We start from the raw sequence: 17,369 nt of genomic DNA on the forward strand, positions 1-17,369 counted from the left end.
GCAGAAAGGCAGTCAGTGGAAAACACCGCAATGGAGCAAACACAGGGTCTGACATGTTCACGTTGACTGATGCATTCAAACACAATCACACTATCCATGCTCACAAGAGGAGTCGTCTGAACCCCCTTTTCAAGTTGCACTTACCACCTGGTACGTTGCCTATTTTCTGCAAACTGTGAGTTCGTGAATTGTCTGCATGACTTCCCATGTCTAAACTGTGAGCTCATGAAATCTATTTGAAGGCACAGTGTTTGTCCAGGGTCCAATATCCCCAAGGTTTTCCAGTTCAGCTGTGGAGCATCAAACCCTGTGTACATAAACCTGGTGAACACAGATCTCATTATGTGCCAGATTAATTCAGTAAACACATAAAAGTATCCTTACGACAAGAACATGACTCATTCTGAAAAGGCACTGAGTGAATCACGGCACATCCACTTATTACACACAAGTTTGTACATTTATCTCTGCTACATTATTATTTGTTATGGCCGGTGAAGGCTTGCTCTTCAGTCCCTCAGTGGCATACCGGGAGGTCTCCATGAGAAGCAATCGTGGGATGCAAAGAGCAAGGAGGATTGTTTTGTACTCCTTCCGAAAGTTTTGGTTGAGCAGCCCATATATGATGGCATTGAGGCAGCTGTTGAAGTACGCCATGAAGTAGCTTGTGACAAAGAGCCACTCAGGTATTTTGGGCGCAACCTTCACAGGGTTTATGGCCACAGCCAGGCCTATGAGATTCAGTGGAGCCCAGCACACAGCAAACAACACAAACACCATAAACATGGTCAGGAAGTTCCTCACATCGCTAGGTTTCAGCCTAGTCCTTTGATCTGGCTTAACTCGATGTTTCACTTGAATCACCAGTACCCATATCCTCATGTAACAATAGGACACGACCAGCAATGGGATCAGGAAGTGAATGACCACCACCGAGATGGTGTAATACGAGCTGACAGTCTGAGCGAAAGTACACGAGTAAATCCGTGGGTCGTACTGTAGAGAACCAACAAAAAGGTTTGGCACCGTCGCGATGGCTGTGAGCAACCAAGTGAGGCCCAGATAGCAGCATGTGTTCCTCAGGCTGTACAGGCGATCGTAGTGGAGGCTGTGGCAGATGTAGCAGTACCGGTTGATGGCGATGGCCGTGATGTTGAATATGGAGCCTATGACACTAAGGCCCATGATGAAGCCACTGGCCTGACAGTGTAGGTCGCCCATGGTCCAGTCATTGTGGAAGATAGCTGTTAGGACCAGTGGGTACGGGTACAGCGCCACCACCAGGTCTGCTACAGAAAGGCTCACCACAAAGATGTTGCCTTGAGAGACAGGAGAGGACAAGGATCAGAAACAACTTAAGCTTGTTTTAAGTTAATAGATTTTTATTTATTCCAACATTTTGGTTGCATTTAGAAGACTTAGGACTGAAAAGTGTCTGCTCATGTGTATGATAGCATCATCGACATACATATGGATAGCATTCATGACTTCTGTTGCTGATGATTGATAATAGGGCCCCCATTCACACTTGTAGTGTACCGCCCATTAACATGATATTGAGTACAAAGTCATAGCTGCTGTCTGATAAGATTCAAGGTGTGGTGCAATGGTGGGCACATCGTGATGGGATCTTTGTAGGAAAGTGCTGCAGAAATCTATAGCATGGTGAGGCTGCAACTTTGCCACATTCCAGCTTTCTATTAGGTTGTGGGGAACTAATCCTATGCCAAGAGTGCTTTACTGATTAAACTGGTTGGTAGGCAGACTAAACCAATGTCAACATAACAACCTGTTAATTATCAATTATATTTATCATTACAATTTTATCAGATGTACTAAATAGCTACAAACCCCCCTCAAAGCAAACAACCTATAACTATGGAAAAATCACATGTTGCTCTCCTTTAGAGAAAGCACAAAGTCCTTTCTTCTATAATTCACACCTCTGTCCCCTCTGGAGATGCGCATTTTATCTTAAAAGACCAGCATCATTGTGGCCCAGTACATCATTTTGATAATGCTTTTTTGTCATTCTCTCATCTGAGCTGATCTGAGTCCATGTGCATGCTTTTCTTGTCACTGACATTTTTAGCTGTACTCTAGGTATGTCTCCGTGGCTACTAATGTCTTCTTTTAAGTATATTAGACCTCTGCCATGGTAAAGCCAAAATAGTCCAGCATCTGCTGAGTGGTATTAGACGCTGATGTTGGTATTCATTTGCAGTTCTGTGATATCCCAAATGTTCTTTTATAGCCATTTTACCTCAAGCTAACATCTGGCTTTCTGAGTTTTTAACTCATAATCAAACAACGGGACTCGTGGTTTACTACTGTGAGATTTATCAGAACAATTGTAATTAAAGGTTCAGAGGTGGAAAGATTACTAAAATTTCGTACTTAAGTACGAGTACCAATACTTTGATAATTTTTTACTCAAGTACAAGTAAAAGTACTTGCCAAAATTTTTACTCAAGTAAAAGTAAAAAGTATCATAAATAAAATGTACTCAAAGTAAAAGTTACTTAGTCACATTTTAGTCAGCGTAAAGATAGCTACAACACACACACACACACACACACACTCACACACACACAAGCACACACGCGCGCGCGCACACACACACACACACACACACACACACACACACACACACACACACACACACATGTTAGAATCTTTTGAATCACTAATTTAACTACATTGAACTGCTTCAGTAATACTTAAATCTCTTATTCTGGAGTAAAATAAAGAAACAAGCTAAATCATCACATATGTGTGGCATCAAGAAGCATCTTCTGAGTTCAAACACAGGGATGGAGCACAATGTTTACACCTGAACAGTATCAGGATGTTTTAACTCACAGAGGCCTGCAGGTCTTCTGTTTTATGAGCAAAGCGCTGAGAATCCGCTCGTTATGAGCGCTAAACGTTATTTTGCCGCTGCCGTGCGGAGCGGTAGGAGCGGTAGGGAAACACATTTCAAACACGGAACCGAGTCCGGTTTCCGAACCAAGCAGAATTCTGATGACATCACACCGGTGCGCGAAGGTGCGGGTTCCAACCCACAGGAGAGGAGGGAGAGAGGAGGTGAACAGAGAGTGGATCACAGGGACTGAACTGATGTTTTGGAGCAGAAGTGTACACCCACACCCCCCACGGTTTAGATGTGGCGCTCATGCAGGTGTGTCTTTCTGTTCCGACACTGCTACACGTAATATTTTTAATTTATTAAGCCTATGATTTATTTTTACTCAGTAACGGATATGATTTAAAATGTAGCGAATTACAATTCTTTTTAAAAACTTACTCGAGTAAAAGTAAAAGTACAGCTTTTAAAAATGACTTAAGTATAAATATACAAAAAAGCTACTCAATTACAGTAACGTGAGTAAATGTAATTCGTTACTTTCCACCTCTGTAAGGTTTTACAAGGCTCTGACACAAGAAACATAATCCTGACGTTTGTTAGTAATCACTTTGACAGGAGTCTGAAACAGTTTCCACATCAATGCCATCACAAACAAGGATGTCTTTACTGCACTGGCAGACATTGTACAAACTCCTGCCTCTATGAGCTACGTTGATTTACTATCAGGAAGAAGAAGAAAATATTTCTATAGTGCCTCTCAAGATAAAAATCACGAGGCGCTTCACAAAAACAAAAACAAAAAATATAAAAAATTGTAAAAATATAAAAAAGCACTTAGAAAATGTTTAAAAATATATTTAAAATGAGCAAGAATAAGCAATTGCGATTTAAAAGAAAAAATGTTAAGAAAGAGAGAGAGTGAATAGGAAAGAGGGAAAGGAGAAGGTGAGTAGCCTCCATGTTGGACAATAGGCATTATTTTAAATGGGATTTAAGTGATTTTGTCTCTGAAAGAAAACAAAATCGTAGTAAAACCAGAATGGTACAGAACAGCTCATATGATGTATTTATTTAAATTATAACAACTTTTTGATTAATCACAATAAATGAGTTTGTATTTAATTTATTATCTTTGACCTCATAACAGTTTATTGTCTGGCTTGGGACTTTGTTTTTTGCTGTTTTGTATTTGTTACGGTTGCCAGTCTGGCCAGTGAAAAGCAGGAGCCAGGATCACTGGTGATCAGCCTGACACCGCCCCTCCTCCTCCTCTCTCCCAGGCTGCTGAGAAGCACAGCTGAGCCGAATCCCAACACCTGTATAACAGGGCTGTGCCTTCAGCAGTCTGGGAGGCAGTAGTGCAGGGGTTCTGCTGTCCTCCCGGTTTTTGTTTTGGTTTCAACCCCTTTCGTTCTGATGAGTTTTAACTGTGGTAGTTTTAACTCTGAGTGATCCAGTGGGATCCTTTTGTGTGTTTGTTTTAAAGGTTAACTTGGTTTGGTGCAATTTTACTGACTTCGGTTTTAAACACCTTCATTGTGGTAAAGCTTTTTAAAATAAGTTTTTTTTTTACCAGCTGTTTTAGTCAGTAGATTGTTTTAGACTTTTATCAACTTCGGGTTTTAAAGAACACCTTCGGTTCGGTAAAACTGTTAATATAAGTTTTTACCAGGTGTTTTTATGGTTGCTAATTTGTGAGTTCTGTTTGTTTTGGGCATTTTCTTTATAATGATCCATCTATTTGCTCATTTTTAGAACCTTTTGTTACAAATAAAACCATTTTAAACTCCACCGGCATCTTTCTTATGTTACCCCCTCCTTCGCTTTTTTACCAACACCAGTCGGGGACGTAACATAACTGGGGGGCTGGATCAGGCTCGTGGACTCTGAGCCCATACATCCAAATAAAAACTTTTGATGTAAGGAGATAGTTTTGCTTTGACAGGATGCAAATCGTACATCCTGTTTGGGTCTTTGCTTTTAGACCCACCACAAACTTCATGTTTACAGAGAAAATTAATTTACAATAACAATTTACAATTCATTTGTTGAAGTCTGGGAAACTTTTCAATACTTTTTCATTTTAAGGAAAAATCACTTAATGATTTCACATTCTCACAACAGCCCAAGTAACCAGAGAGGACCCCTTTCCAGCTCAGTAAAACAGCAGGGATCATCTCTGGAGTCTGCAGAGATAAAAATAAAACGCATTTGTTCTTCATTCTGGAGTCAGCTCAGTGGGCAAATCTGTCAGATTGCATTTGTGATGCTCCTAGCACTCGCTGCATGCATTTGTCGCTATGCAGAGGTTTGATTCCTTGCCGACATCATGCGGCTCGATGAAATCATGCTCACTGGCTGGACAGGGCACTCTCTCTCTCTCTCTCTCTCTCTCTCTCTCTCTCTCTCTCTCTCTCTCTCGTACTTATCGTCAAAAGGGGTGAGGTAAGTGCTAAAACACCACTGAGAGGATTGCTGCAGAGTGGCCAGATGACTGACTTTGTGTTTTGGCATCCTTTATAAAAACACTGACTGAGCAATTACCTCCCCATGCGTAATTAGCCAACTTGGCTGTGGAGCAATGCTCATCTCACTTCAAGTCGCAGCACTCCAACAGTGGTTGCTTTGGTGGGAACACAGACCACCAACAAATACGTTCTCACACCTGCACATGAGAATAGAGCTGTGTCCGCTGACCTCTTCTGGAGCTATAATTATCCAGCGTGATTGAACGCAGCTCAACTGAAATGCTACTTTGTCACAGTCCAACAGGGACAGCTGACATGGAGCCTTTAACTTCTCTGATGCCACTCCGTAATTATTGGAATTTTCACTAAGCTGCATCCACAAAAAGAAAGAGAAAAACTGTCAAACAAGTGAAATGTTGCATCAAATCAATTGACTCATTCTTTTAGTCTCTCGTGAGAGCTGAGCGGGCCATAGAGCGGATTTCCCCAAAGGATTCTCCCTGTTGGTGAATGAAATCCCTCTTTCTCGTTGGTTTGTTTGTGAGCAAAAGATCTTTTGTGTTCCAACAGCAGAAATCATCCAGCACATTGGACTGCTCCTCATTATTAAACAAAAACTTTCTGAACTTTTAGTCACTCAAAATCCTAACATAAAGCAACAGATTACAGATCTTGACAAGTGCCAGGTGCTGTAGCAAAGTATAGACATTAGAAATATCCCTTTAGTGATTTTTACACGCAGAACAACCGTCTGTTCCCTAAGTTTAAAACACTGCCAACACACATTCTACTGAAAATATGGAAATCCTCTGTTCAAGTTACGTATTCCTTACATGTAGTTCTACATAAGTGGATTAAGTTTGTAAGATGAACATGATTAACTTGAGTAATGGTAACTTAAAATGTTTTAATGTTGAATATTAAAATAAATCCATCTGTTACAGCTTGAGTTCAATCCACATTTTAATTATTATAAATAAAATGAAATATACATGTAGTAAAAAATGTTGCATGCAGTTTATAAGCTGGCAGTGAGCAAATGCCAAACCATGACTGAAAAGGGTAGAGGGGTTTATAAAGCACTCAGCAGCTCTACAGACAACTCTTAGTTAGAATGAACACAATATGGATGGTATACAGACTAACAGGAACACACACCCCAGCTCCAAACTCAGATCATCCAACTAACCCTACATACAGTGGACATAAGACAGTTATTTTGACTTTAATAAAATCAAGTTACTTTAGTACTTAAGAGTTGTTTAAGCAGTTTCACCCTATCAAATTAAACAGGATCCACATGTAGTAAATATGTTGACTCAATCTTGATGAATTACTTTGACTCAACACAGGTATTTTAAGTTAGGATAACAGAAATGTATGATGCTGAACTAAAGCAGTTCAATCACCTGGCAATCCTTTCTATGATTTTTTCATGTTCATTCAAAAAGTAATTTTGTTGTGTGATAGAAAACAAGCAATTGATATTTGTTTGGGTTCTGTAAAATTATTAAGTTAAACAAATTCTTCCACCCTTCTAAATAAACTGTTAAAATCACAAACTTCCCTTCAAATGTAAAGTTAGTCTCAGCCTGATTTTAATCAAAACAACTCATATGTCGAGCAGGATGAATGTGTAACATCTACAAAGTAACTCTTGGAAATAAAATCTATTATAGTGTTTGGTATGTTTCTAATTTACAGTGGGATTCTAAAGTGTGGGCAGCCTTGTTAATCCTAATGATTTTCCAGTGTAATTCAATTAAATTCAAGTTTATTTATATAGTGCCAAATCACTACAATAGTTGTCTCAAGGCACTTCACACAGTAAACATTCCAATACAGTTCAGGGGTCTCATTTATCAAACATTGCGTAGAATCCTTACTCAAACCGTACTTAAGCTCAACAAAAAAAATGTACTTACACCAAGTAGGTTTATGATCTATCAAACACGGAGTACGCACAGCTGCACGCAATCTCTGCTTTATAAATCGGAGACTAATGAGAATGTTTCTCAGCTGCATTTTAGTCACAACCCACCCTCACCACACCCACTTACTGCCATAAATAGTCAATGCAAAGTGCCTTGTGGATCTCATGCATATATATAAGCCAGCTGTTGTAGCGCTCCGCCAATGACATGGCAACTGTAAATCAAGGCAGATCAAGGAAGCGCAATTTCACAAGCAGAAATTCAGGTACTTGTGGGTGAGGTGGAGAAATGAAAGGAAGTGCTTTTGCAAAACAAATAAGAGAAAATCCACAGAGTGGCACAGCGTTGCTGAAGCCGTCAATGTTGTGAATTCTTCAGAGAGATCTGTGGCGGATATAAAAAAATGGTCCAATCACGATTCCATCCCAGACTCCCAGGTGAAAGTCACGCATGTTAACCAGTCACCCAAATGGAGATCTCTCTTGTCGAAGTAGCCAGGGCGCATGATAAATCGGGTCACAGTGACAGGACACACACTGTCACAGACGCATGACATTCTGTCTCAATCTGTCCCCCTGCTGATATTCTGCACTTCAGGCTGTGTGTGTATGTGTGCTTGCGTGTGTGTGTGTGTGTGTGTGTGTGTGTGTGTGTGTGTGTGTGTGTGTGTGTGTGTGTGTGTGAGTGTGCGTGCATGTGTGTGTATGCATGTGTGTGTGTGTGTGTGTGTGTGTGAGTGTGCGTGCATGTGTGTGTATGCATGTGTGTGTGTGTGTGTGTGTACGCGCGCGTGTGTGTGCGTGTGGGGTGTCTTGTTCTGTGTGAAAACGAAGCGGTACAAGTGATGATGCTGCAGGATTTCATAATGTTATCCTTCTCAGCAGCAGCACTGCAGATGCTCTCCATGTCCAAAATATGCGTAAGCAAGGTCCTTACTAGTGAACTTAAAGTTGCGCACGTTTTCCCACTAAGTTTTCTTTCATAAATCCCAAAGTTTGCGTGGAAAGTTGCTTACGCAGTTTTCTGACCCAGTTTTGAGGGTAAGCAAGCTTGATATCGGAGCCTAGCAAGAACGTTTCTCAGCTGCATTTTAGTCACATCCCGCCCTCACCACGCCCACATACTGCCATAAATAGTTAATGCAAAGCGCCTTATGGATAGGGATGGGTACCTTTGACATTTGAATCGATTCGGTACTAATTCCCAGTACCTAGAAATCGATACCGGTACTTAACGGTACCAATTTTCGATACTTTTGAGTGTTTATTATTTTAATTCTCTTTTATAATTAAATATATATTGTTCTCAATATACAACAATATTTGATAAATATCACAATAAATAACATTCAACTGTTTGTATTTTAACATCGTCCTTGTAGTTTTCTAAGCTGATAATTAAACTGAAGCAAACATCTTTACTGTGAACTAAATTTACTGTGTATCTTCATTCCTTTTGCCATCTTTTTTCATTTGATTTTTCCTACTGGGAAGTTAGAATTTCTGAGGAGAAAGCGAACGCACCATTAGCTGATAACAACGGTGGCAATGGAAGCTAACATATCAAGCTAATGTTATCTTAAACAGTTTATTTAACTGCTGGAACAGATTAAAATGATGATGCCTCACACTTAGATCGTTGTCACTGGTTTCATCTTCACCCAATCACCCGTCGCATTTAGTAAAGTGAAGCCAAACTTTAGAGCGCGTTCATGTTCTTCTAGTCGGAAAATCCGAGTTCCGAGGAGAAAGCGAATGCACCATTAGCGAAACGGAAGCTAACATATCAAGCTAACGTTACCTTAAACGTTTTATTTACCTACCGGAGCAGATGAGGATGTCTCACTTAAATCGTTGTCGCTGGTTTCATCATCACCCATTTACCCATCACATTTAGTGAAGTGGACCCAAGCTTTAGCGTGCGTTCTTTCTACCATGCTGCTCTGTTTACAACTGGCTCGCAGCGAGCGATGACATAACGCTCTTGCGCATGCGCAGATGTTTTGGCAAGTTCTCGTTATGAAGGACGGGTACCGAAACGAGGCACCGTTTGAAATTACGTGAATCGGTGCTCGGTTGGTACTATGGAATTCGGTCGGTACCTTAAAAAGTACCGAATTCGGTACCCATCCCTACTTATGGATCTCATGCATATACATAAGCCGGCTGTGTATGTGTGTGTGTGTGTGTGTGCGTGCTTCCTTGAGCGCTTGACATCCGGTACATTTCCCACCTCTCTCAAGCATGCTCAGGTTAAACCGCTGCTAAAAAAAAACATCTCTTCCTCCAAATCATGTGGAGAACTACCGACCTATCGCTCTCCTCCCTTTTCTGTCCAAAATCATTGAGAGGGTGGCTTTCAAGCAGATCACAGAACATCTCTCACAAAACTGTCTGCTTGACCCTTACCAATCTGGGTTCAAAAAGGGCCTCTCCACTGAAACTGCTCTGTTAGCAGTGACGGAATCCTTAAAACAAGCTAGAGTGACTGCCAAATCCTCAGTGCTTATCCTGCTCGACTTATCGGCTGCATTTGTAGTTTACCTGGCTGATACCTGTGATTGGACCGTTTCGAGCGGCAGCCATGTTTGTTTGCAGGGACATCCCGCCTACCTCGCTAAAAGAGCGCTGTGATTGGCCCAAAAAACTATTAAAGCACTGTGATTGGAATGCCACGGATGTCAGTCAATGGGGCAGTCCGCCGTTACATAAAAAAAAAGTAAAACAGCGCGCCAGCACGAGACAAGCACAGAACAGCAGAAAGCACTGTTGTGGCTGCATGATGGCAGACCGAAAAAGGAGCGCCGTTTGGAATTGTTTACACAGCTTTATAGATTTCAAATAGAAAAAAAATCTTGAGCTTGTTAAACATTTTAAACCATTTTGAGTTTCCTAATGAAAACTTTATTTGCCTGAAAATGTTCCTTGTATTTTATTATCATCGTACACATGATTTGTTAAAGGAAAAATTACAAAATAATTAAGTAATCAATAAAACTTGAGTTTTCAGACAAGATTCTCATATTGATGATGAATACATCATCAGTATGAGAATCTTGTCTAAAAACCCAATTTTAATGATCCTATTTATCTTAAGAAATCCCACAAGACTAGATGGTACTAGACTAGAAGTAAAAAGTATCGGTATTGGTATTGGTATCGGCAATACTAGCCCCTGTATTTACTTGGTATCAGATCGATACCAAATTTTGCAGTATCGTACAGCACTAGCAACTAGCTCTGATGAAGATCACAGGAGTTCACTTCAATTCAGTTCAAGTTTATTTCTACAGCACCAAATTACGACAAGAGTCATCTCAAGGCACTTCACAAAGTAAACATTCCAACACAGTTCAAGGGTAAAGTAATGTTCTGTTCTCAAACTTATAAATAATTCTTCTTAGTCTGCTTCATGAGCCACCATTTTACTTTATTTGCTGCTCGTCGGAACAACGTAACCCCTCCCACTTTCGGTTGCCACTACGGCAAACACGCAGGACAATCAGTACGGCATGCAAACATTATGAACAATCCAACATCTCCCTTTTTTTTAAAGTCTGCCAGTGACATAGCTGGTATGCATTTAGAAATGGAATATCTTGAACAGGAAAACACGGAACAGTCTGCTCAACACAGTAATATGTCAAGTTACTGTGACATAAAACTAACAATAACAATGCAACACAGGATATGCACACATTGGTACATCCACTTGACATGCTTTTTTTTTTTCTTTTTTAGGGCAGCGATCCGCCTACACCCTTTACAATCACAGGTCAAGAATGACCCTTGGTTTGACCACTTCTCCTGATCTGGTGGTCAGGGCAGAGCTAGTGTCCCTGGTTGGTGTTGTAGTGTCTCTGGATGGCGACAGGAGCTCTGCTTGTTGTTGAGCTGCACTATCTGGCTGGGTTACCAGATCGGATATTGGTGCTGGAGGTGCCGCTTTGGTGCCTCTCAGGTGCCGTCGGTAATGCCATATAGTCTGTCCTTCGCCAGTGCGGATCAGGAAAGAGCGGGCGGTCTCTGCAGGTTGGATGATGACAGCCGGATTCCAGTTTCCAGACTCATGCTGAAAACGAATGTGGTCACCCTGCTGCAGCCTCAGTAGTGGTGTGGCGCTGCGATTGTAGTAGTGCCTCTGACGCTCTTGCCTTTCCATCCGTGTTTTTTGCACGGCCGTCTGGCTTATGATGCGAGGCGACAGCTGGTGTCCAGTGATGGGAATCACTGAATGCAGACGTCGACTCATGAGGAGCTGCGCAGGTGATCTGAAGCCGTCGACTGGCGTGTTCCTTTGCTCCAACATAGACAGGTATGGATCAACTCCCTGTGCATGAGCTTTATCCAGAACTGATTTGGCCGTTTGAACTGTTCTTTCAGCAAGGCCGTTGCTTTGTGGGTACAAAGGGCTTGAGGTCGTGTGGACAAAGTCCCATGTGACTGCAAAGTCCTTGAACTCTCGACAGCTATACTGTAGTCCGTTATCCGAGACAAGCTTCTCTGGTATGCCATGCCTGGCGAATATGGCCTTGAGCTTTTTGATGAGGACCCTGCGGTGGTAGAGAATAGCCTTTCAACCTCAAAGTAGCGGCTGTAATAGTCCACAACGACTAAGTAGTCCCGTCCACGCCATGTGAAGAGATCTGAGGCCACAACCTGCCATGGTCTCTCAGGAATCTGGTGTGGAATGAGAGGTTCTTTGGGATTCGCTGCGCGCCGCTCCTGACAGATGGAACAGTTTTCCACTGTGGCAGTTATGTCTCTGTCCATGCCTGGCCAGAAGAGGGCGCCCCTTGCTCTCTGCTTACTCCTCTCAATCCCCATGTGCCCAGTGTGGATTCTCTCCAGCATATTGTTTCTTAGGGCTGTGGGCACCATGATTTTGTCACCTTTAAAGATGATGCCATGGAAATGCGAAATTTCATCTCGGCTTCTTCAGTATGTGGTCTGACTTGACGAGGACTCTTCTGCCGTATATGTAGGTGTGGATACGCTTGCATCCAAACAACATCGCAAAGAGCTCGTTTTCAATCTGTGCGTAGTTAATCTCTGTTGGGGTCAGTGTCTTTGAAGCATATGCTATTGGGTGTCCGTCCTGCATCAACACAGCTCCCAAACCATACTTCGATGCATCTACCTGTAGCTGTATCTCCTTGGTCGTGTCTTACTATGCCAGTATGGGTCTGGTTCTCTGGTTATGAGGTCTTTCATTTGCTGGAAGACTCTGTCGTGATTCTGATCCCATATGAACTCCGAATCTTGCTTGAGCAGCTGACGCAGTGGTGCATTTACTTCTGATAGCTGTGGTGCAAATCTGGACAGGTAATTAGCCATTCCAAGAATTGTCTCAAGCTTGTTCTTGTTCTCAGGAGGTGGCATGTCTTTTATGGCCTGCAGTTTCTTTGGGTCTGGCTGGATGCCCTCGCGGGTGAGTTTGTGTCCAAAGTAACTCACCTCTGTGGCTCCTACACATTTCTCTGGATTGAGACGCACTCCTCGCTCCCTTGTGCGCTCGAGCATGGCATGGAGGTCGTCGTCGTGTTCCTCCTTTGTCCTGCTAAACACGAGGATGTCATCCACGATGGCTGCCACCCCATTGAGCCCTTCATGTGTCTCATCGATTTTCCTTTGGAAAATGTCCTGTGCTGATATTATCCCAAAAGGAAGGCGCAGAAAGCGGTACCTGCCAAAGATCGTGTTGAATGTGGTGAGGAGCGATGACTTGGTGGTTAACTGGATGGCCCAATAGCCAGAGCGAGCATCCATGACACTAAAGTACTGAGCTCCTGCTAGCTTTGGTGTGATGTCATCCAGTGTTGGAAGCGGGTAATGGGGTCTTTTGATGGTTTTGTTTAACTCGCGAGGATCCAGGCACACTCTGAGATTCCCATTAAGTTTCTCTGCGACCACCAGTCAGTTCACCAATTCTGTGGGTTCTTTTACTTTGATGATTATGCCGTTTTTCTCCATGTCGTCCAACTCCTGTTTCAGTCGTTCCCGCAGTGTGAAAGGGATTCTCCGTGGGGGGCACATGACAGGCGTGGCGTCTGGGTCAATGTGTAAGTCGCATTCTCCTGGGAATTTCCCTATGCCTTTAAACACATCAGCAAACTCCTCCATGGTGCCTGTGATCTGCACTGACATGACCAGCTTGACTAGGTTTAGATCTAGGCATGCTCTCAACCCTAGGATGGGAGGCGCTGCAGTTTCTACTAAATCAAAGGTCAGCATCTTGTGAATGTCTTTCCATCTGCACTTCAACTGGCAGGTGCCTTTGATGTTGAGTTTTTCACCTCCATAGCCAGATAGTGTGCGTGTGGGCGGTGCCAAGCTGACCTGCTTGAAGCGTTTCTTAAACAATCGGGCAGGGATGACGTTAGCAGTGGCTCCTGTGTCAAGCTTAAAACTCACGGTGTGATGACGTGAGCCTACTTCTACGTAAGCGTAAGCCTGTTCATCAGCCTCCCCTTCATTGCACTTTGTTATGGAATCTATGAATAGCTCTGCTTCCTCGCTTGGAGTGTCAGGGTTGATAGAACACACCGGGTTGCGTTGGTTTGGTGCTTCTGAACGGCATGCTTTGGCAAAGTGGTTCATTTTATTGCACTTTTTGCACCTCCTCCCTTTTGCAGGGCACTCCTCCTTCTGACTGTGTGCTCGTGCACATCTTCCACACACTTTTCCCATGTTATTGTGATGAGGTGCCCTCCTATGTTTCTGCTGTGTACTCTGGCGCTTAGTGGATACTGCATAAGCAGGCGCTGCTCCCTGCAGGTTTGTGTGTGGGTCGACCATGGCTTTCAATTGGGTTTGTGCGATCTCATGCGAGTGTGCCATCTCTATGGCTTTTTCTAGGGTTAAATCTGACCCTTGGCTCAGCAGTTTTTCTCTGACTTGTGGGAAACTGGTTGCAAAGACAATCCTGTCTCGGACCATTTCATCACTGTTCACATAGCCGCACTGCTTGACGAGTAACTTTAACTCCGTCACAAAGTGTTCAAATGACTCCCCTTCACCTTGGAACCTTTCGTTAAACTTGTATCTTGCAAAAATGGTGTTCGTTTTAGGCATGAGGTACTGTTCAAACCTGTCGAGGTAGGTGGTCAGCTTTTTAGCTTCCTCCTTAGATAGCTGCCATGTGTTGTAAATGTCCCTGCCTCTTTCTCCTACCCACAGAAGGAAATAGCTGCACTGGGTCTCCTCGGACTTGCCGCTTAGTGCCGCTAAACATTACCTTCACATGTTGTACGAACCTCCGCCAGGCATCGGGAAGATTAGCTGAATCCCAGTCCATTCGTGGTGCAGGAACTCCTGACAAATCCATTTTTCGCGCTGACAGTGGGCGTTTAGTTCGATTTACTGTGACACTATGTAATGTTCTGTTCTCAAACTTATAAATAATTCTTCTTAGTCTGCTGCATGAGCCACCATTTTACTTTATTTGCCGCTCGTCGGAACAACATAACCCCTCCCACTTCCAGTTGCCACTACGGCAAACACGCAGGACAATAAGTACGGCATGCAAACATTATGAACAATCCAACAGGTCTCATTTATAAAACAGTGCGTAGAATCTTTACTAAAACCGTACTTAAGCTCAGGAAAAAAAATATTTACTTACGCCAAGTAGGTTTGCGATCTATAAAAAATGGAGTATGCATAGCTTCACGCAATCTCCGCTTTATAAATCACAAACTACCAAGGAATGTGCTCAGCTGTTTCTGAATCACATCCCGTCCTCAACACGTCCACTTTCTGCCATAAATGGTCAATGCAAAGTGCCTTGTGGATCTCATGCATATACATAAGCCGGCACGTTGCAGCATTTCACCATTAACGATCGCGACCGCAGATCAAGAAAGCGCAATTTCACCAAAGCAGAAATTGAGGTACCTGTGGGTGAGAGGGAGAAATGAAAGGAAGTGCTTTTGCAAAACAAATAAGAGAAAATCCACAGAGTAGCACAGCCATCAGTTTTGGCATACAGCTCATGAAAACCCACAGCTGTCAATGCTGTGAGTTCTTCAGAGAGACCTGTGGCAGATATAAATAAAATCGTCCAATTGGGATTCAATCCCCAGACACCTAGGTGAGAGTCACGCATGCTAACCAGTCAACCAAAGGGACATCTCCCTTTACCAAGCAGCCAGAGCGCATCATCAACCAGGTCACAGTGGCAGGACGCTCACACTGTCACAGGCACATGACATTGTCTCAATCTGCCCCCCTGCTGATATTCTGCATTCCGTATTCTGCGCTTCAGGCTGTGTGTGTGTGTGTGTGTGTGTGTGTGTGGGGGGGGGGGGGGGGGGGGGGGGGGGTCGGGTCTACTTGTTCTGTGTGCGCACGAGGTGGTACAAGTGGTAATGGTGCTGGAATTCATAATTCTATCCTTCTCAGCAGCCGACACATTGTCACACCCTAAGCGTTGAAAAATGATGCAGTGTGACTAAGCGTTTGTTTCTGACGCGTAGGGAGCCCCTGCGCGTCGGGAGCCGATGCACCAAAATTTCACCTCTAACCTCAAGACCCCCATCCTAACCTTAACTCTGTAAGCCAGTCTAAATTTTATGTTAAGTGAGCTTGAGAGGAACAATGAAATGCGAAGTAAAGCTTTGCATGCACAAGCTGGTTAAGGTTAGGATGGGGGTGGAGGCATAGGTGTCATTTTAACTGGGGACGCCGGGGACATTCCGGGGACACAAAATTTGTGATTGGCAACTGTGTCCCCCCCCACTTTCAAAAAACCTGCTGATGAGGATTTTTGTTTTACCAGCTCAGATCTTATACCAGGGGTCGGCAACCTGTTCCCATCAAAGAGACATTATTACCCGTTTCCCACAGTAATTTTGGACGGACCTTAATGAGCAGTGACTTAAGTGAAGCAGGCAGGTCGCGCTAGAAAATTTAGTTTAAAAAGACATCATAAATGTTTTCCCCCGTCATTTTTATTTATAAAATATGAAGTAAAAACTCACAATTTAATTTTCATTCATTTATCATTAATATGTAGTCTACACCCATGCGTTAAGTGGACCATCTTCCAGTAAAAGCAAAGCATCCAGCCCACCTCTCCAAATGCGTAAAATGTGCATCAGCCGCTAGTTAGGTGCGCCGCGCACTCCGTCAGCTACGTCAGCCCAGACAAGAGCAGAGCAAAAAGAGAAAGAATAGAGGATAATTCTGTCTGGATGTGGATGGAGATTACATTTTACAGCAGCCTGATCATCATTTAAATACGTAAACCATCACCTGGCTTCTAGTCCACACTATCAGCATTTTAATTGGTGTGTGTGTGTGTGTGTGTGTGTGTGTGTGTGTGTGTGTGTGTGTGTGTGTGTGTGTGTGTGTGTGTGTTTTCCACTTCAAACACCGGTCTAACCAACCAGACCAGCGTGTCCAGTAACACATTAATGTTACAACTAAACAGTTACACTTCATGTAGGCTAGGAACGTTTCACCTGCCGTGGCCCGACCGCTTCTGCTCCACATAAACTTTGTGCGTGATCAAATGTCTCTACAGGTGCTTTCTGAGCTGAAGAGGCTATTCTGCCTCAGACTGGATGCATCATGCGTCTCCATATTAGAGACGGGAACAAGCGCTATTCAGCCAAAGTTTCACAATCAGAGAACTTTTTTCCAAGTGACACATCCCTCAGACAGACCGGGTTTCCAGACCGCTTCAGTGGGAGGAAATCTTATCGCATGTGCTGTGGTTCTGCGCTGCACTGCGAACCCCTCTGCAGATCTTTAGCCCACTGTCCACCGTGGGCGCTCCGAGCCGCGCTGAACACAGTGTCCAGTATAAAGCTCTGATGTTCTGATGGGAATCATTTCTTGATGGATTTAGTTACCTCCGCGATGTGCGTAAGCAGCTCATCTGTGTGTGCATCAGTGTGCGTCGGGGTAATTCCTTCAAAACAACCAACATCCTTGAGTTTATCCGTCAAAATAAACAGTCAAATGGAAATATCTGTAATCTGCCATTTAACTGTTTTACCTTCTTGTGAAGATTGTTGCAAAGAGAAACAATTAAACTTGATTAACCCCAGAGCCATGCGCACTGCACTGTACTTTGTGACTGTAAATGAGGGGA

At 43.2% G+C, this 17,369-nt stretch overlaps 1 protein-coding gene across 1 annotated transcript in view; it reads right to left on the reverse strand.

The window, feature by feature from the left end:
* Nucleotides 1-278: 278 nt before the first annotated feature.
* mtnr1c (melatonin receptor 1C) overlaps nt 279-17,369 on the reverse strand; it is a 62,814-nt gene continuing 45,723 nt past the window's right edge. Inside the window, exon 2 of the mRNA XM_054738940.2 lies at nt 279-1,319. Coding sequence (XP_054594915.2) covers nt 442-1,319 — 878 coding nt within the window. The 3' untranslated portion in view covers nt 279-441. The remainder of the gene's footprint in view (nt 1,320-17,369) is intronic.

This window comes from Nothobranchius furzeri, chromosome 1 (genome assembly GCF_043380555.1).
Source record: "Nothobranchius furzeri strain GRZ-AD chromosome 1, NfurGRZ-RIMD1, whole genome shotgun sequence".
In the NCBI taxonomy this organism is placed as follows: Eukaryota; Metazoa; Chordata; class Actinopteri; order Cyprinodontiformes; family Nothobranchiidae; genus Nothobranchius; species Nothobranchius furzeri.